Genomic DNA, 21,221 nt, shown 5'->3' on the forward strand with positions numbered 1-21,221 from the left:
TCAGCCTGAAGGGGTTACTCCCAGAAAAGTTGGGTGGGGGTATGCGGCCCACTTCCCAAAATCCTTACCCTGTTTATGACCTAAATCTGCGATTTTTGCTACCCTATTTATGACCTGACCAAAAATTCGATACCCTATCTATGACCGTTGCGCCTGGCACAGTTGCCTGAACTTAAGTTAGAAGGGCTTTTGTTGACGGTCTTACTGGTAATGATTAAAAAGTAGCCTCTTCTAAGAATCATACCCAATTCAAGACTAGAGTGCTAAAATCATACCCTGTTTATGACCAAAACGGCTGAAAAACCCTACACTTTGGGGCCGCACATACCTACATAGCCTACATGAGGGAATACGGTAACCCCAGGTCTTTCAGCTGCTGTGACCCGCTCGAAAACCTACATGAGATCCTGAAGCATGTGCCCACTTGGACCCAGGGTAGGGTTCTGTTGGGAAGCACTAGTAAACAATGTCCGAACGTTGTGCCGGGACAATAATGAGAAACGCTACCAAAATAAAACGACCGTGTAACCTTGCTCCCATGAAAAAAAAGTTTAAAAAGGCGGCTAAGGTGGTCGCTCTCTGGGGTATGAATGTCACTTAGAACAGAAGCCACTAAGAATTAAAGAGTTGATTACTTGGAAAGTCAATCTCCCATACTATGACAGTGAGTCAACAACGTCCTGTATCTGTTTTTCTTTTGAGAATTAACCTCTTAAGAGTTTTCGAGCGTCTGCTTCCTCGTAAAAAGGCTTACTACAGTTTGTCATGTTTGTCAAAAGTTGATAAGGTAATTCCCGTTAAGTTCGTTTTCTTTCTTTGTTGCTGTTGGTAAAGGAGTTGCAACTGAATGGCAACTATTGCGTACCGATGTGTGACACTAAATATCATGCCAGGCAAATTTGAAAACAAGAAAAGAAACCTCTGTGCTTGACACATTTATTCCATCTACTCTGCAAAAAAGGGTACTAAAAATTTGGCCGACCGTGCAGTACAACCAGACTTCATGCCACGGCTTCAACTTTACATTATGAAACAACACCAAAAGAAACCACACCATAATTGGCAGATGTAAAAGCAGTCCACTCATGATAGTACACTGGCTCTGACTTCTCCATCCCTGCTCACATGGTCACTGCTGTTTAGGCTTTAAATTCGATACTGGTCTTGGCAGAATTTCGGTTAAAATGGAGAAGTTCTGTACCAAAAACAATAAAGAAAATCTCGGTGACCTTGTTAATTAGAAAGAGCTTTGGTAAAATTGCGTTTTCTGCACGCTCTGCATGCCTGTCATATCAAAGAAAATTATCCATAGGCCTCCGAAGCGTCCAAAGGGCTACTCCGACGAAGTGCAAGAGCTATGCACTGCATTTATCGGCAAAGTCAAGAAGATTTGCGTAGATGGATGGCTAGGAATGGTCGTAAACCATACTTATTATAAGAAATAAGAACACACTTACCACAAGGGCCAGATAGAACACACCAAGATACGATGCAATGCCAAGGGCAAGAAACAAGTCAAATATGGCTGGCTTCACCCTACAACAAAATCACAAGATGTTCACTTTGATGCTTCACACTGAAAAGGCACCATGCTTAAATTTGATTCCTTGCAAATAACCTGAAAAATTTCATGAAAGGTTATGACTGAAAAAAAAAAATAATAAAACAAAGCAAAACATGCCTACACATATATTGAACGAGTGGCTGACAACGCAATAATTGTGTTAGAACTACAAAGTAGATGATGTTATTCCATAAAAAAAGTACCTCTGGCTTTTTCATTCACACTGATGGAGATCAAAATAATACATTTCTGGTCCTGTTTCTGGTATTACAAGTTCTTATCACGTTTCACATTTTATGGCACAGGTTTAGGTACAAAACCACCCTGAGGGGTTATGACCGGTTGTGCACCCCTCCACCTCCCAGCCATACTCTTTCCCTATTTCCCCCTAGCCCACAAGTGCTTAGGTGTGATTCGTAGCTGCTGTGAAGGAAAGGAGACTCGCTCCTTCCTGAAGACCAGTCCTGTGGGAGCGGTGGAAACACCTACCCAAGAGAATGAATTTGACAAAAAGCACCAAATTCAGTTTTTAACCACTTTTATGGCTAGTTTTGTACACAGTCACCTCTAGTCAGCCCAGGAACACACCTAAATTTAGAATAGTGTCCTATTTGAAGGTATGCTATTTGCCAAAGACGTAATGATCAGTTCTTACCTATAGGCAAACATGGTCGTGTCTGGCCTGTCATAAAACACAAATTCAGGGTCCCTGCAAAAGTTGGGTACATAAACATTGAAATTTTTAAAGAGTTTTAGGGTTTTGCATTGTACACTTTCATTGATGGGAAAACCACAAGTAAGTGACATTGACGGCAACATCATTATCACTACTTATTGTTATTTTCAACACTACAGTCCTCACCTTTTATCAGCTTTAGCTGAGACCCTCTTTACATCCTTGACATATTTTGAGAAACTCTGTTAACATAAATAAACAAATTTTAAGTACAGAAAAAAAAGCAAAATTAAAAAGGTGCTGCTGGATTTCAAAACAAAATAAGCACAATGCTCTGGTGGTAGCCCCTCAAAAAACCTTGCAACTCTACATCTATGATTTCAATGGACCTTTTTGGCAATACAGCAGTCATTTTGAATTCTGTTGTTTCAAGTAACTATTATGGGATGCTCAGAGAGCAAATTAGTAAGTATTTGCCCCCTGAGTATCCCATAATAGCCATTTGAAAAGGAATTACAATTCAAAGTGGCCACTGTATTGCCAAAAGTGGATGCAATGAGGTATTGATGAAATTAATAAAACATGAAAACTTTTTAAGCAAATTCACAAGTAGAGGTAGAATTATCACCATTTAGTGCCAATCTCTCAGTAGTAACAAAAGAAATGTACGGCAATTAGTAGAGGAAATTTACACTCTAGACTTGCAAACACTTTCAACTCCAACTTACAATATATATTGGCCAACGTTGAGCAAAAATTAATTTCACAATGCATGTATCAATCATGTCTCAACACAAAGTCTGGCAGCTGAAAGATCAAATCAACTTTTATACCTGTTCTAGTCCTGTAAGAAATGGATGATCCTTATGAAACAACTGAGCCGCACGTGCTTGTGAGCCTAGGTAATCCATCCAGGTTTTAACAAAATGTGAATCTACAGCCTAAGGAAAACAACTAGCGTTATCACACAAATATGTGTACCTCAAAATAAATTTTAAAAAAATTGGTAATAAGGTAAAACATGGTAATAAGGAAGTTTAGAGTGACAAATGAACTAGTAAAATACCAATAAATGACCACATTGTGGACAAAAACTGTAGACTACTGACATTTCAACATGGCATAACAAATAAAGACGTTAGTGCTTTCAAGGAAGGCAAAGATAATTCATTAAGTAAACTAAATAAATAAATAAATAAATAATATTATTACAATATTTAGAGAGGAAGCCACATCAAACTTAGCTGGTTTCATGCGGGTCCTCTATCCTGGTTGAATTGGAATTTAGAGAAGTTGGTTTTTGTGGAGGGAGGAAACCAGAGAACCTGGAGAAAACCATTGGGGCAAGGCAAAAACCAACAACAAACTTAGCCCACATATGACACTGGGCCAGAATCAGACCCACGCTACTTTGGAGGGAAGCAAATGCTCTCACCACTGTGCCATCCGTGCCACCAATTCATGGCAACATACTTTCCAACAGTAGAGGATTCCTTCTACTCACCATAGAAGCACTAAAGATTCTCATACTCTTTGGAAAACCCTGCAAAACATACAAAAGAATGTTACCAGATACCGTGTAGATTTAGACTCTGCTTCAGACTCCTAAAAACATTCAGTAACCATCAAGTAAAAGTCACATCTGTATTACAGTAAAAACCCCTCTCTTCAAGAGCAAAGATTTGTCCAGGTTAGGCTAGAAAGGTTCTTATAGAATTAGATGTGCATATGGGTTATTGACCGAGTGTGATGTCAAGGAGGCTGGAAATTGGCCAAGTTCTTTTTTTTTTTTTTTTTTTTGCATATTTACAGACCGAGAAGGAGTCAAGGACCATAAACATGCAAAAAAATGAGGCCAATATCCAGCCATTTTTACTGAACAAGCTTGGTCAATAGAGGATTTATTGTTACTGAAAGAGAACACTAATTTCTTGCGGCAAGATAGTACCTTCTTGCCCACTTGGGTAATCACAGCGCAGCATTCAATTCATCTTGACCGCTCACAGAGGAAACCATAATAGGTCACTACTGAGAATTTAAGCTATTCACATGTAGCTTCTTACAAAGGTACTTATTTTCTTAGAGGCAAAGGGGGTTAATATTAACTCTTATGTGCAAGAAAAATATAATTATGTCTAAGAGTAAGTAAATACTGCACACACTCTGCTTCGGATACCCTGATTGATTTTAGGGTTCTTCTCATGTCAACAAATTAACCCAGCTTAGATCACCCACATTCATACCTCATACAAAAAAAAATACTTTTCTCAAGTGCTAGCTTCTACAATATCTTATATAGTGCGGGTTTAAATTATCAACAGTAATTTAATTCTAGCCTACACAATCTAAATTGCTGGGTTCTTATTGGTGTGTTTCTACTGTGCTTCAAGTATAATCATTCAAACCAAATAAGAAAATTAAAAGAAGAAGAAAAAAGAAGAAGTCATCAACCAGTCCTTCAATTATTATAATGCAACTCTATGGGCTGGTGACCTTACAACAGCTTGCAAGATACAAAATCAGTCCTTCAAAGAAGTGTCACATAAGTTAAATTATTGCAAAGTTCTCTTCCACTCAAGACTACAAATCTGTACAAGAGTGGCTTTTGACAAAGCTGTTGATCTCCTTTCTCCCCTCGGCTCAGATGAGGTACCATGTTTCCAAACTGAGTGCAATTCATGGAGAAAGGAACATTGAAACTTACAAGTGCATGTGACTGCCAAAGTTAATAACAAGAAAACAGTAATCAGAATTCATTCACCTAAGGCATAGGGGGCTCACCTTTGTTGTTAAATTAAAAATATGCCTAGCAAGAACTTCAGCAATGAATTCTATATTGCGCTCTAATTTGTTATCATTCTCAGATGACCTGAAACAAGATGGATAGAAAAGACTTTTAATACACATGCATGGATGCCATAATGTTAAAACCACAAATAGAGTTTCAATAATCAGTTAAGTTCTGTGTGGCCATGCTTTCATGTTCACATGCTACTCTTTGTTGTAATGTACAAGGTGATTGTTACTTTTCAGTCTGTTCTTAAATTCTCAGTGTGTGAGCACACAAAACCCACAGAGCAGTAGCCTTACAAGGTATGAGGTACTGATTATGATACTACTATGTAGAAGGTGAAGCCCACAGGATAATGGAAGTGAAATCTTGTCAAGACAAATCCAGGGGAAACTACTTTGGGTTGGTAGTCTGTCCACAGACTTTATTTTGGCTACAAGTTATTTCTCTTCAAGTGTGTAAGATTGAGTGCAAAATGTGAATGCGGCCACCAAGCAGATGCAAAAAATTTAAACTCTAGGGCCACCCCTTGCATTCAGACGTTTTCAAATCCCCTGCAGTTGATACTTCTGCTTGCAATCCTGACAAACTAAAGACAAAAAAGAGGGTCTACATGTAGACTACATGTAGGTTTGAGCCACTACGAGGTTTGAGAAATGGAGGGTTCAAGAAATCAGAATTCCACCATAGTTTCATGTGGTATTATTCTGTATGCCAAAATGATTAGAATCCTGGTTCAGTATGTCACATTCAAATGAAAGTTTCATGTACTTAGCAGGAAGGTCATTTTGAGTGTTCTCTTTTTAATATTTTGAAAATGAAATTGGGTGATGTTTTCCAATTATGAACTTTAGAAATTAAATGTATGCAAGAGGCCACGTCAATAAACCCCACCTAACATCAAAGATTGATGATCTTCCTAAGACTTGAGGGTCTTCAAAGTGAGACAGAGTTCCAGCAGGAAGACGCTGCGTGTGAAGTGAAAACCTCTCATGCTCCCATGACAATGTTTCTTCAGCCAAATTGATTTTCTTGTGTATCATAGTAAAGTTCACTTCTTTGAAAATAGCTTCTGCTACCTAGTAATGAAATTAGAAAGTTGCATTTTAAATATTTACACTGTAAACTCTACACAGTCACATAAAAAAACAACAACAGAGATTTCTTTAAAAATATACCGGTATTAACACAATAAATCACAGCATCTGCATCAGTCTCTCTTACCGTTTTGAATTCCTGTGAAATGAATAAGAGTAATGCCTTATTAGTAAAAGCAATGCCATTTTTAAAAGCTTTGTTCTGCATCATAAAGGTAATGTCTGCATATGAGCCAAGTGGCCCACCAGGCCACAACTTATCCTAGTTTCTGTAGCATAAAGCGACTAAGAGTATTTCTACACCCCCCTGGATGGGGTCCTGGTCCATCGCAGGGTGGAGAGAGGCACTGTGAGTGTTAAGTGTCTTGCTCAGGAATGCAACACAATGTCCCTGGCCAGGGCTTGAACCTGGACCATTCGATCTGAAGTCAAGCGTACTAGCCATGAGGCCAATGCATCTCCACCTGCATCATAAAGGACCACTTCAATATGCACCAAAATGATAATGCAAAAGACAACACATAGTGTAGCTAGTATGTTCAATATAAGTTTACACTACTGTATCTTCTTATCATTCTCTGTAGTTCAAATATATGAACTTTCATATATTCACTTGTATTCTTCACCTTCTACGGGTATATTACGAACTCACAAAGTGGCCAGCTCCCAGTTAGCTTGATAGCTCAATTGGTAGAGCACTGCACAGATATCACAGAGGTCATGGGTTCAAATCTCATTCAGGCTTTAATTTCACAACTGCTTGAGTTGTGTGCATAACTGCAATGATCAATCATACATGTATCTTCACAAGTTTACACTGTACCTCAACTAAGGCAAATGCAGGAGTTCCTTCCTTTGGAGGTTTGGAGACATGCAGAAACAACTGATCCGTGTTTGCAATACTATCCAGACATAACACATAGTCCACATCACTGAGCACACTTGTCTCTGTTGAGAAACAAGAATATAAATAGGTTAGGGCTATCACAGCTACTGACAACAAGCATTATCTAGACACTTGACTAAGAAAGCAAACAACTTCATTTGTGCCTTTGTAAGTTACCTAATGCTTGAAGTGCCAGATAATTTTGAAAAGGTGTCTGAGTGCTCCTTTTCACAACATGTTAACTCTCTGTAGGGCAAGGCTTAGCTCAGTGATCAGTATGTTGCTATTCCTTTGAGTGTTGCACTGTTTGTTTTGCTCATTGATTTGTACTTACATGTACATGTATTGAAGTTGAGCATTTACTGGCAAAATGAGAATGAGCTTGAGTCAAGGGTTTAAGGACAAAGGTTAATTAAAATATATAAATTTCTTTACTTAAAGTTAACTGTATTTAGCACCGGTGTACTAACTGGGGAGCATGTAAAATATAAATACACAAACATTACAAATAGAACATAATATTATGATTCCTAACTGACGGGAGGCTGACTATTTGGCTATTTACATGATGCAGTCAAGGAGTTGAACTCAGGGCTACTGAGAAATGAATTCTTATAGCGGTAGGGTGGAGGATTTGAACCAGGAACCTCCAGCTTTCAAATCCAACACTCCAAACTACATGTACTCAGCCATGTCACCTTCACTTCTTGCAGTTGCTCGCAAAAAAGTGGATCAAATGAGTGCACACTCTTTACAACTCTAAAGAAAATGTTTGTCAATAGAAGGTTTACATTTGGTGATAACACACTGGATTCAAAAAGAGAAGCTGTGACCCCAAGAGAGCATCAAGCCACCTGAGAGTGAGAGTATGAACTCATGACAAGTGTTGTTCATATTTTGGCCCACGCTTTACAAGTAGACATACATGTGCTAAATGGGAGCACAGATGAATATTAAAAAATTCTCTTGAGCTGATTTACCAGTATTTATTTGTGTCATTGCTTCTTTTAACATGGATTAGTAGTTAGTAAAAAAAAATAGTTTATCACCTTATGGGTCTAAGCAATGCTACTTTGCATCTACAAAAGTGGGAAATAAAGTATTAGAGAATGTTACAAACTACAAGGTGGGAGAAAGTAAACTAGTGCACTAACCAGGATTGTCCAGATTGTCTTCAAGCCATCTCTTAGTACCTTGGTAATTAAATTTTCCACCACCAGAAAGAAAGAACACCAAATTGTATCTATTTGTCGTCAAGATTGAATTAATAAATACAAAACAGAAATAACTATATTATACCTGTGATAAAATTCTGTTGATGGATAACCAATGATAGACTGGGGTCCCACTTAGGAAGGTTCTCATACTCCTGCATGGTCACATTATGGCACAGACAGTGGAAAAAGCTCTGGTACCTACATGTAGTAAGCACCACTTTAGTATTAAAAAAGATTTTCAGGACTGTCGTTAACTTTCCATTCACCTGTAGCCTTGATCTTCACACCCATAGCAAACTTGTTTCTTTTGGGTGAATTGTATACACTACCACAGCAAGTTCACCCTTAACATCAAGGGCCCATCAAACATACTCAGCTGTAGCAGCTGTTAAAGGTTACGGCCCTTATCAACAGCCCTGGATTTTCACTGACTGTATTCCAGAAATCCTACATTAAATTAACATTTCTGTTCACAACAGTTATCTGATTAAGTATGAAAAAGTATCAAGCACAAATAAATAATGTATTACATGTACGAATTAAATGTGTCCTTAAAAAGGATACCTTGCTTGCATTCTAGGATCTGAGTACAATCTGAAAATTGAAAGTAAAGGTCATTAACAAATGGCAGAAGTTCAAGGAAACAAGACCTACAAACAAGAGGCAATGTCAAAAACTTTAACGCAGCTTTGTTTTCAGATTATCCATCCTTTCTACATTAGTTATTTTCCAAACTTATCTTGTTATGCAGAAATGTCACCAATGGGACAAAGAGGATTAGATGATAATACTGACTACGTCACAATCATATTTTACGGACAGTGGACAGGATAAGTTCAGAAAGTCTGTATTGTTTGTTTATTTGTTACCAACTGCACTGACGTTAAAAACACTGATATTGGAAGAGATTTAAATATCAATCACTCTATGGAGTTCAGCTGAATTTGACAGATTGGATTAGAAATACATGTACATGTACAGTGTATATGTGCAACACCACAAAAATTAAAACAATTATATGGCAATCGTTGCTGACATCACTATATACATTTTGCCTGATTAGCATATAACTGTGTGTACAAAGGGCATCATGAAATATGCAGCATATATTGACTCCAAACAGTTATTTTATAAAGAGCTTGTTAAACTTAGTGATAAGTGAACGTTTTAACTCTTCAAATGTCACATTGTAGGAGATATTGCCCCTCAAAAATAGCACTTTTTGGGTGTCAAAAGCACTAATGAGCCCATACCTGGGTAACAGTTTCAGTTTTTAAACCTGCATGCCACCAAAAGTATCTAATACAGCCAACACAAAATTCTTTGAAACAGTTAATCATGCCAAGTCCTTCAGTACTCAGAACTGATTTAATTTCTCTAGCTTGAACAGACTGAATTGCTTCTACTAATGAGGAAAATATTCCAAACAAAGATTTCCCTTTGAAAACCATTCTATCTTTTGCAGTTAATTTTGCAAAGTTCTCTTCCACTCAAGACAACACATGGCACAAGAGTGGCTTTTGACAAAGCTGTTTAATCTCCCTTCTCCACTTGGCTCAAGTGAGGTACAGTGTTACTAAACTGAGCACAGTTCATGGAGAAAGATTGTGCACTATAGTGATAAGTTGAATAAAACATTCTTGACTACTTGTCATGATTGAAATTTCTCATTGACCTTGAAAACAATCTTGCTAATTCCAGAAGAGCAACAACTCCACTACCATTGTCATCTGATCCAAATGAAAGACTCTACAAAAATATAATAAGTTTGCATACAGGTTACACAAGGAGTGAGAATGTAACATTTACATGCTTAAATTAATCTTCTTTCTGATGATGTACTGCAAGTTATTATGGACAAAACTTAGAGAGGAGGTGGTGTAACTTGCATTTCAGACCTTGCTAAATGCAATGTTTACATGTAATAACATACATGTAACAGAAACTGTATGTTAATAATTTCATGAGAGAAATCTATAAATAATGACAACTTCACACTGCTTTAAGTGTGTACTGCAAATTCTGCGGTCATTGAGTATTCATATAATCCGTCTATTGTTCTTACTCATCACTTATTCATAACGAAGTTCTGCCAAAAACATGGCATGTTTCCGAAGACCGCGAACTCTTTGATGTAGGTGAGACATATTCTTTTATTTCACAGAGAAGAAATAAAACCCTAAGGACTACATATGATAATGTCTGCTTGATAGATTTTAAATTCATAGGATGTGCGCCACAGCTGGTGCCACCATTTTTGCCAAAACAGCAGACTGCCTTTTCGCATAAGCTCCCAAAGGAAGCTTGCCTGACGGCAGGGAAAAGTATTTAAAAACAGCTTTGCAACACATTACAAGTGTGTTAAAATAAATTGAATACAGAAACAAACCAGATATTTTTATTGATAGAGAGAGATTTTGTTTCAGTGGATTTTCACCACAGAATGACCAGAAACATCGGTCAATATCTATGTTCTCAATGAAGTCTTTTAAAAGTTTTAAATAGCTTACAAGCATCGCGCTTAACTACCAGCAGTAGTTAAAGGAAAATTTCAAATCCATTAAGTGACCTGGACATTCACCATGCATTGAAAAACAATCCTGATGCATGATTCCAAATGTGGTCCCACTTGAATTAACAATGGCTGCCGCTAGCGTCCCGTGAACAAAACAGCTCCTTCAAGATCTCTTTTTAAAGCTCTCAATATGATCTGTATTCTCAGTTACATAAGCTTAAGTTACATACAGTGTAAAGAAACCGAATCCATAAAATGACTTCAATGACTACTTTGAGTTCATTCACACATCACGAACAAAAGGATACGTTCACAAGTCGTTCACTCATGGTCACTTTAATTGTGCTATTAGTGAAGTCTTTTGAAGTTGCTTGAGCATTGTTGAGGTTTCCTTCCAAAATATCTCACCTTTTTAAAAACTGAATAAAACCAAACATATTCAAGACGCTTTTGGACGCTACCAAAAGCAATGCCCAAAGGAATAAACTAAGCCTTCAAGCTACTGTACAACATCCGGCAGTTTAAGCCATTTGAGAAAGACAAACTTACAGCAGCATGGAGTTGTAATGTATAGACTGAAAGGTCTGCTTTATTCAGTGTTCCAGATGAGTGAGGGTCTCAGGTCAAAAACCTGACAAGGTCAGCTACGTGACTCAACAAATTAACAGAAAGTTCATAATGATTTGGGGGAGCAGTGGGAATTGACCAGTTGGAATTTGTTATTGACGCCCTGCCTTGAAAACTTATCTGGAACCCATGACTGCTACTATAGTACTTATGTTGCTCTTACAAGAGGGGGCCAACATGGCAGATGCTAAATCAGCCTTGTAGTTTGCCGAGTATTATGGCCCTTGATGTAATTTTTTATGGTCACATTGTTCCTCCTTACATCTACAATCTCTATCTTTATTTTGTTGTTTGCAAGAAAACTGTTTGTCATTTCAACAAAATTTAACAAAAACAGCCAGTATATATACAGGTATTACGACTTGTGTTTCCACTTACCGGTGCCATCCCAAACGCATCATAATGAGTGACAATGGCAATGGTCGGAAGCTGCTCGTCGATTCCAATTCCAGACAACTTCCCCTAAAAAAAAGATGGAATTTACAAGTAAACACTGTGGCTACACACTACATGTATACAGTCACCTACCAGGTAGCACAGACTTCCTATTGAATATGTCATTTGGTCTTTTACTTTTATTCAGCTTCTTATAAGAGCACTCCCTAGTTTTATACTTTCATAAGTTTCATCAGAGTGAATTGTGTTCAATGGACTACAGCCCTGGTTAAAAGTATTGGGACAGTTTGCACTTTTGCCAATGTATGGTCTTTCTGTCCACCTCTCTCTCCCACCCCCCAACACAATGTTGATGTTGATTCATCCATATTAGACCCACTAATCCAACATTTGGTGGGGGGTGGGGGGGGGGGGGGGTGGGCAGTTGGCAAATTAAATAATGACTTCCCACTTCAAAATAATGTGTGCCCAAGGACTTTTGACCTGGATTGTGGATCAGAATTTTCCTCAGAAGGTGAAATGCACTATACCAAAAGTATGTTGTACAGTGAAAAAATGTTGCAAAGTTCTCTTCCACTCTATGCAACAAATCTGAAAGAGTGGCTTTTTGACAAAGCTGTTAATCTCCTTTCTACTCTCGGCTCAGGTGAGGTACAGTGTAACCAAACTGAGTGTGATTCATGGAGAAAGGGATTTAATAACATATTCTTATGGGTAAATTACAAAATTCCTGCAGATGTGACTGACACTTTGATGGAAAAGAACTTCTAATCAGACCAAAACAAGGTTAAAAAAGAACCACTTCCCAAGCACAGGACCAGGGGTTTCATTAAGGACTTCACTCTGGCAGTGGGCAACCTTGTTTGCAACAATCTACCCTTCTCCTCAGAAATTATCTTTAATTAATAAGTCTCTTGACAGGTACACATACAAGGGTAAACAGACCAAAATAAAAACCCAAACTACTATATAAATATGTGTATGCATGTACATGTAGTCTGTTATGGCCTAAAATGCTTGTAAACTACATGAAAACTCTATGGATGGCACATGGCTACACTTATGTGGGGGTCTCATGCACTTCTCTAACCCATACCAATACATACAATAATATCACATCAAAAACTGCAGACATTATCAATACCTGTAGACTTGTAATAGCCATATCTTTAATCTGTTTGGCTTCTCCCACACTCACAACCATTTGATAACCACTTGCAGAAGCCACTCCAAGTAAAGCTAGATTAAAAAAAAGAATTAAAAGTAGCATAACTCTTGTAACAGTAAACACAGGGGAGGTGTATTTTTGACAGGGTGTGGTTACACCTTTAATGTCAGGAAGTTATAAAATAATGACAGTTAAACTTGTTGAAACACTGATCAAAATAATTAATTTGTGAATGAATTTACCAATATCACTGGACAAAGTTGAGCAAAACATTCTGATTTGGAAGTGGTGAGCAGATTAATAATTATGTGCCAAAGCCAAAGGCCAAGGCAAATAATTGATCTGTGAGAGAGACACTGACAAATCATGTGGTGAGCTCTTGGTCAATGAAAAGGAAGAAAAAAAATACATCAAATGATAATTCCAATTGTTTCACAGCTACATGTACAGTCATAATAATAACTGTAACAGACTACATGTAACTTACGTTGCAAATTAATTAAGCTCTTGCAAAGTGCTATCGTGACACAAACTGTCATCCTTTAAATGATAAGCATCTCCTCTGAATGAAACACACCGTAAAATGAGCATGCTAAATATTTGTGCATACCTTCAAATGCTGACCCAGCCTGGTCACTAGTGACAGCTGTTTTGATATCATCATAAATTTCAGTTAGTTCTTTGTCTTCATAAGCAAAATATACAGCTACAGGCACCTCAACAGTTAAAAGATCTCTCTCCAGCTGCTGCCACTCCTATACAATACCAACATTACATGTTGACAAAGACTGTTTGTATTTATCCAGGACAGACATGTAAGCCAAGTAATAACCACAACCTACATGTACATGCACTGTAACAGTACTGAGTACTGAGAGAATTACAAAAATATACCGGTACCTTGACTTTTATAAAGGGCGATAACAGATCCAAACAAAAGAGAACTCATAATAAACATTTATGATTTCTCTGGGTTATTAAGGACAGATGTCTGTAACCAGGAAGGGGTGGGGGGGGGGGGGGTGCAGGGTCGAGGCTAGGCCTTCCATTTTATTAAAAAAAAATGGAAGGTCCACTTTTCGGATTATATTTCTGCCATTGTGGCAGATTTGGTCAAATTGCTCAATTAAAAAAGTGTAGCTGATATGGCAAGTCGCATGTAAATAGCCACCTACTGAATCAGAGGTGTTAAGATTATTACAGTATATCATCACAGAGATTTACCTAACTAGAGATCACATTATAGACGAGGCCTTTAAAAATGTAACAAATCATGCCATTTTCTAACTGCATGTACATATATAATGTGATAAAATTGTAGCAACGTTCTCTTCCACTCAAGGCAACAAATCTGCAATCAAGAGTGGCTTTTGACAAAGCTGTTAGTCTCCTTTCTCCTCTCGGCTCTAGTAAGGTACAGTGTTACCGAACTGAGTGCAATTCATGGAGAAAGGAATTCAGGTTGATAACATGAAATTCAAACTCTTATCTTTTTCCTCAAGTTTGAATCAGTACATTACAAAACTTAGCACTGTTGCCAACTTCGGTACAGCAATTCTGTTTATAAACCAATTGTTGCATCTTTAAAAGTGTTTTTTACCTCCATTTGTTCGAGGGAAGCAACAGATGTGTTCTTTGGAAGCAGTATTAGCATGGCTCCTGCCCCTAAGGATTGAACAGCTTCTTTAAATCTCTCAATAGTTAGGTCTGACAACCTTGTCACCACACAGCGTCTTGTTAACATGTCAGAGGTCATGGGTCGTGCCTCCATGTTCACCAATGAACTACGAGAGCCTGGAAGAGAAATCCATGTCAATCCATTTAGTATAATAATTGATAGTTTATGAATTCAGTCAACCCAGCTGTTGTTTTGAAGGGAATTCTGCAAATTTGTGCAACAATGTTCTCATATTGATAGACAGTTTACTTGAAGCCGCTTTTATCCTTCCATTAAACTTTTCTAGAGTAAGTTAGCAAGTTTCAAAATTGAGTTTTGACAAGTTCTGGTTTTCAAAAAATTTCCCCTATAAAATAAAACAGAGACAACCCTTTGCAAGTTATCATCCCAAATGCCAAGCCTGTAGGGTCACTCATAGTAAATGGTTTCTTACGACAAGTACGACAATAGGGGCTTTAAATTTTGGGTCATAGCATGTAGTCATTTCCAAGGCCCAATTCACCTCAAATCATCAGCCCTAACATTAGCTGCAGTGTGGTTGTCAATGAGAGGTTCTAACTACAGTGATTTGACAAAATTTAGCATAATTTGTGAAAAGCGGTCATTTACAGGACTTTGAGAAAGTGGTCATTTACGGGATGTAGTCGCACAGGAGAGGTGGGTACTACATCTATGCCAAGTCTCCTGGATATAGACCTACATGTATGTAAGTTCTCAGTCTTGTGTACCACTCAACAAGTGTCCCAAGCAAGCATAAAATAATTTTTCACGTATATTTTGGCCAGTTATTTGGGAAGTTTTACGATATTTCGATGCATTTTTGGGTTTGAATTTATGGAGCTCTGCTTTGAACAACTGTTTTTAGGGTGGAAAAGGTAAAATTGGCCATCTCCCAGATTTCAATTATTTTTTTGTTGGCATCTCTTTGGCCATACCGGGAGGTTTTACTGGAACACCACCACTGTTTGAACTAGGGGGCTAATAATAATTACAATCCATCAAATATTTTTGCTCACGCCTGATTAGTCTAAACACGTCAAGTGACTGAATATTCCACAGCTAAAACTGGGGAATATTCAAGAATATTCCCCAATTTTCAAAATTGCATGCGTTGCGAAAAAGATTTGAAGAATAATAAACACAATAGCCTCAATTTGGGGCGAAAATATGCTCGGATATTTGTCCTTGGACATCATCTGTTCCTCAAAGCTCATACTTTTCCTCAAGCTACACTCTCGCAAAAATGTTTGATTCTCAGAACAGATGATGTCCACGGACAAATATCCTAGCATATTTTCGAGCCAAATGGAGGCTATTGTTTATTTATTTCATGGCAATTACTGCCATATAATGTGACATTCACTCAGACTTACGTACTATTAAAGGAGAAGTGCGTCTTTGAGCAAAATTCAGGCACTCTATGACTAGTTAGTAAATGCACTAAAAATAACTTTATCATTCTATGGTGAATAACTCACCACTTTGAGTCTGGTGTAGGTCAAATTGCTGCATTCTAAACACGGGAAACTCGTGCGCCGCCATGACAGGTGATGAGGGCCCACTAAGAAGAACAACTGGCACCACAAACAGGACTGATAAGGAGACAGGAAAGTTCCTGAACAGCTCCAGAAAATCAGGGACGTTCTCCCACATATTTTTTTTCTCAATAAATAACAAAAATTCACAAGCTTTTGTTGTAGTGCGTGTCCACAAAGGTTCCAACGATTCGCTACGCTCACGAGTTCTCACTGGTTTTCACGAATGCTGAACATCTTCGACCGAGCACGTGTTGTTACGGGTAAGCGGTCATTTCATTAGACCCAGTCTCTCTTCACCTCTCATCCATTTTGGGGTGTAGAAGTATAGGGGTGGGGTCACGGTTTTTTTTTTTTTTTTTGTCTAAAATAAGTTCTGTTCCAGATCATCAGACAATTTTTCTGTTAAACTGTGTCAGTGGTGTGAAGATAACAATTCTTTGCCTGGTTTGAACTACTGAGCATTTTGTTTCTGCGGGAGCCCCTGGTTTCCCCCATTTTTTCTTTTGTTTTTAAAATTTCCTGAATGTCTCCATGTTGATCTTTCTATTTAGCTTAGTAATAGTAATGGAGGAGACTATGACTTCACTGAACTGTCAAAAGTTTCAAAATACAGCATTGCATGACTGATAATAAGTGTGACGCTTAGATCCATCTCTGACAGTGAAGTGACATCACAAATTTAACACAGAGTCAATTCCAGCAGTGCCCATCCCCCCCCCCGGGCAACCGCGGGGCATTTGCTCACGTTATCAGTCCCGGGGGTGGGGCATTCGCAATTTTATCGCGGCCCGGGAGCTGGGCATTTGCGTACCCCGGGGCGAGCCCCGGGCATTTGACACACGTGTTTTCGAGAGTGCCCTGGATAAAGACGAGGAGTTTGTCGAACAATAGCTTGTCCGTCAGGGACTAGAGAAACTTGTAGATGTTTTTAAAGGTATGTTTTCTCAATTTTAGATTTTTCTTCATTACTTGTAAGCATATAAATATAAGCGACAAGGTGTATGACGTACAAGGTGAACTATATTTTGTTCATCACAAAACAATCACTGACGTGAACACGACTATTTCGCTGCATTTCGCATTCAAAACTAGCCTAGCATTTTTTAAATTCATGAAAGTGGAGTTAAAATACTTAAGGTTTGCGAATTCAAATGGTGCGATCTTCAAGACAGATCTTGCGAGCTTAAAATACAATGCATGATCACTTAAAATGCGTTGATTCTTCACAGAAAAAGTAGCCTGTGAATACAGGCACTTATCATGGCTCGCGGCTGGGGGCACGTCCGCCGGAATTTCAGCGCGGTTTTATAATATTATAATAAATTGTCCAAAAGCTTCCTGACTTTTTCGTCGTTAAAAGACTTTGAAATAGGTTTTAGAGCAGTACGAATTCACGTATTGTTGTCCTTGAAGTCTTACCGTTGCATTAAAATACTGAACAGTTGAACGTTTTATTCACTAATTAATAAAAAAAACTGTAGTGTTGGAAAGCGACGATCCCGGGGGCGGGGCATTTGCCCTCTTTCTTCGTCCCCGCCCCAGGGCATTTGGACAGCTTATGTGTTCCCACCTAGGGGAATTTACCCAATTTTTTTTTAAAAAAATGCTAATGCCTGGGAGTTAGCCCGGGGAGGGGGCATGGGCACTGCTGAAATTGACTGATGCATAAACCCAGCTTTTAGTCTGAACTACATCATGAAAACTTTAAATGTAAGACCCCAACTTTCCCTAGTTTGTCCAGAGAGTTTTTTTTTCTGCTTGTTATTTTTCTTCAAGCATGGGAGAAAATGTCTACTTTTGTCTTTCTCTGGACGCCACCCCTCCCCCCGATCACACACACACACACACTTGCCTTGGAGTTTGACTCATTCATATCCTCAATGGTTAAATAGCTGAGCTCCTGCATGCCAAATCCACGCAAGGGGAGCCCCATACCTTACAAAATTTGGTAACCCATCAATCTCAGAAATTTTGGTTGTCACGCAACTGTCCGTACGTACGTCCATATTCCAAGCCCCAATGCCCCATACCTTGAAAAACAAGAGAGTAGCACCATTACCATAGGTACATCTTTGATATTGGACATCCATGCTATAGTTAATTGACAGCTGTCAAAACAAGGTATCTGCTGACCAAGAGCTCATCGAGGTTGTGTGTTTTTGTTGACCGCTGACCAGGTACTGGGTTCTTGATTGGGTCACAGGCTCAAGCCAAGTTATTACTCTGGGGAAGAGGGAGGGAGTACATGCAATTTTGGCGCAAATTAAACTCTGACACATTGTTGAATTTCCTTCCGATATATTCCTTGCACAATCGTCTCTTGATACATCTACAATCTTGGGTACACATTAGGTATCGTTTGTTAAAATGTAACTAGAAAAAATACTGAAACCTCACACTGAACAATGATATGCTCACAATTGATCATATTTTGAGTTTCTGGTCCCAGGAAAAAATGTCCTCTTTTCATTTATGGTTAATTATTTAATCAGGAGCTCTGCTTTTAGGCTTGGCTAAATCTATATATCATTTTTCTTGTGATCTCGACATACTGTAGACAAGATACAGGGTCTGTGGACAGACTAGGGTTTCCCATAGGAACTTGCCCTTAAAAAATAGCTTTGCCAAACGCGTGTTTACTAACAAACGGAAGCATCATCCTTAACATGATTATGGGGAGACATTGACCCCTACTATTAGAACAGCAACTTCACATTGTCTACATAATTTACAACAGATACAGTGGTAACAAAACTAAATGAATACTGTTCATTTTTTTATTCATACATGTACAGCCTGAGTCACATCTATTTATTTAATATTTACAACTGAATGCAAAAACAAATAAATAAATAAAGCTAGTTTATAGTATAACAGGTAGAATAGAAAACTAAGAAATTATTTGTTTTCTATCATGTCCTGAGAGTTGCAGACCTAAGAGTTGCAAACAACCAGGCTACAAATTATATTATCAACTTCTTATCATCAGTGAGTCTTAAAAACTTATCTTATAGGCTCTGGCATGCATGGGTTTTCTGTAAAATTATTCTAACTTTATGGTCTGTTTGTCCTTTTGATTCTGCTGTTCAACTCTGCAACTTGTGCTTCCACCTTGCTGTTCAATTCTGGATCTGAAAAGTATTCTATAAAAGTAATAACAATACGTAAAAAATGTTGTTAGCAGTTACAGTTTTTTAAAGGTTGGCAAATAGTCTTTCAAAAAACACCTGTCTCACAGAAATGTGAACCAAATTTTACCGGTATTTCCATCAAATGTATTTTGTGACACCTTCTTGGGGACTAGAAGTCTTGGGATTGCAGAAGGTCTATAGTAACCCTCGTTATACAGCCAGTGTTGTCACTTACAAGGATTGTAAAAGATACTACAGTAATTCCTGTACAAGCCCAGACACTTACTTGAAGCAAATTCTCTAACATTTTCTGGTCTCTCTCGCAAGATACTCCTGTGAATCAAATTCAATCAGAAACAATAATACGTAAATGAGTCAGCCCCATGGGCATGTCCATCTACATCTATTTTTAAAGGGGGACGTAGTCTGTATACGAGACAAGTGGCCCATCAGGCTGGAGCTTATCCCAGTTTCTGTAGTGTGAAGTGACTAGGAGTATTTCTACTCCCCCCTGGATGGGATGCTAGTCCATTGCAGGGCTACTCCCAACATTAAGTTTCCCATTACCCATTTATACACCTGAGTGGAGAGAGGCACTGTGAGAGTAAAGTGTCTTGCCCAATAGCCAAAGCTCAAACCCAGGCCGCTCAATCCGGAGATGAGCACACTAACCACGAGGCCACTTTGCCTCCCTATTTTTAGGGTCTTCATATATTATTGTATACATGCAAAGCCCAACCAGCAATCCAACTATCAGCCCAAGTAAACAGAGCTCTCTTTTCAACCAGAACGGCCAAGGGAAGGGCCGAGCCTGATACCGAGTCTGATAGTTGAGTATTAGTTGAGTGACTGTGACTTATTTTACACACAGGTGAAAGTAGATGCGCCATTTATTTTCTTCGAGCTTTTACAAGTTTATCAAAGAAATGTAAGGAAGTTAAACTGGGTTATAAGGAGACCCAAAGATCTTATTTCATCTCTGATTTTCCCCAGTCTATCCGGGAGTTTATATATGAATGAGGTTAAACTAAAAAATTATCAAAATTTCTTAACTTCCACCGCCCCATTAGTTTTAAAAAGCACTCACCCTAAAAACCCCGTCAGAAGACAGGAGACCTCCGGGTGTCCTCTCAAGTATTTTTCATTTGCAAATCTCGTGTTGATCTGAGAAGGTGTCAAAGAATAATTATTAAGCTTAGGCTCAATGTTGATCGATAGGCTAGGTCTACTACAGTAGTGTAAATTGTAGCCTTATTAACATACGTCTCGGTTCACTCCTATTTCGCACTAACGAAGAACGACAACAAGGTTACCTTAAAGTCATTAAGCTTTTGCTGTTGCTCTGGTGTTAACGCTCCAGCATCATTTTGTTCCATACCGTTTATGCCGAACATTTGTTTTTCCTCCATGTTCGATGTTTGCTGTTCAACTCTTTTATAGTTTGAGTCGGTTGTCGCGGTTATATCCCGTTTGCCGCGGTTATATAAATTATTATCTTAGCAGCAAGATAAAATCCTTCATTTGAATTGAATGACAAAATAGTGTGCGAAGGAAGAGAACGACAAGCGATTTTTAAGTTGTATTTTTGACAATATTCCTTCACGTATCCAAGTTGCTTAGGAACCGCGTCAAACATAATTATTCCTTTCCAGGGTGGGGTCAAGGAGTCGACTTTATCCTCGGTACGCTAGCGAATGACAACTTTGTCAACATCTCGCCTAACGGCTCCGGAAAGCCCTCGGGAATTTATCAGAATCATGACAAAACGTGCGCGATAATATTTCCTTATTTCACTCCTCACATTAGATTACCCATACAAAAATCAACATCAATAAGCAGCTGCAATAAGTTTCCGCGGAATTGAACTTGGTAAGAAAGAAAGATTATTTCTGTCTCTGCAACAAGGAGAATAGGATAAAAAAGATTTCGCTCACAGC

General features: G+C 38.4%; 2 protein-coding genes across 2 annotated transcripts; both read right to left on the reverse strand.

Annotated features, from left to right (window-relative positions):
- Window positions 1–201: 201 nt before the first annotated feature.
- LOC145478536 (BOS complex subunit ncln-like) lies at window positions 202–16,376 on the reverse strand. Its single transcript, XM_081456597.1, has 18 exons — window positions 16,094–16,376; window positions 14,538–14,731; window positions 13,548–13,692; window positions 12,914–13,008; window positions 11,752–11,835; window positions 9,907–9,980; window positions 8,796–8,825; window positions 8,169–8,257; window positions 6,952–7,076; window positions 6,256–6,267; window positions 5,926–6,110; window positions 5,022–5,109; window positions 3,745–3,783; window positions 3,074–3,181; window positions 2,427–2,482; window positions 2,220–2,273; window positions 1,458–1,536; window positions 202–1,195 (listed from the first exon to the last, which is right to left on the reverse strand). Exons 1-18 carry the CDS (start codon window positions 16,266–16,268, stop codon window positions 1,130–1,132), a joined length of 1,698 nt encoding a protein of 565 aa, XP_081312723.1. The 5' UTR covers window positions 16,269–16,376; the 3' UTR covers window positions 202–1,129.
- A 1,600-nt stretch (window positions 16,377–17,976) lies between these two features.
- LOC145479028 (RIIa domain-containing protein 1-like) lies at window positions 17,977–20,882 on the reverse strand. Its single transcript, XM_081457275.1, has 4 exons — window positions 20,598–20,882; window positions 20,372–20,448; window positions 19,571–19,617; window positions 17,977–19,296 (listed from the first exon to the last, which is right to left on the reverse strand). Exons 1-4 carry the CDS (start codon window positions 20,691–20,693, stop codon window positions 19,208–19,210), a joined length of 309 nt encoding a protein of 102 aa, XP_081313401.1. The 5' UTR covers window positions 20,694–20,882; the 3' UTR covers window positions 17,977–19,207.
- Window positions 20,883–21,221: the final 339 nt, after the last annotated feature.

Source organism: Orbicella franksi, chromosome 1 (genome assembly GCF_964199315.1).
Source record: "Orbicella franksi chromosome 1, jaOrbFran1.1, whole genome shotgun sequence".
In the NCBI taxonomy this organism is placed as follows: Eukaryota; Metazoa; Cnidaria; class Anthozoa; order Scleractinia; family Merulinidae; genus Orbicella; species Orbicella franksi.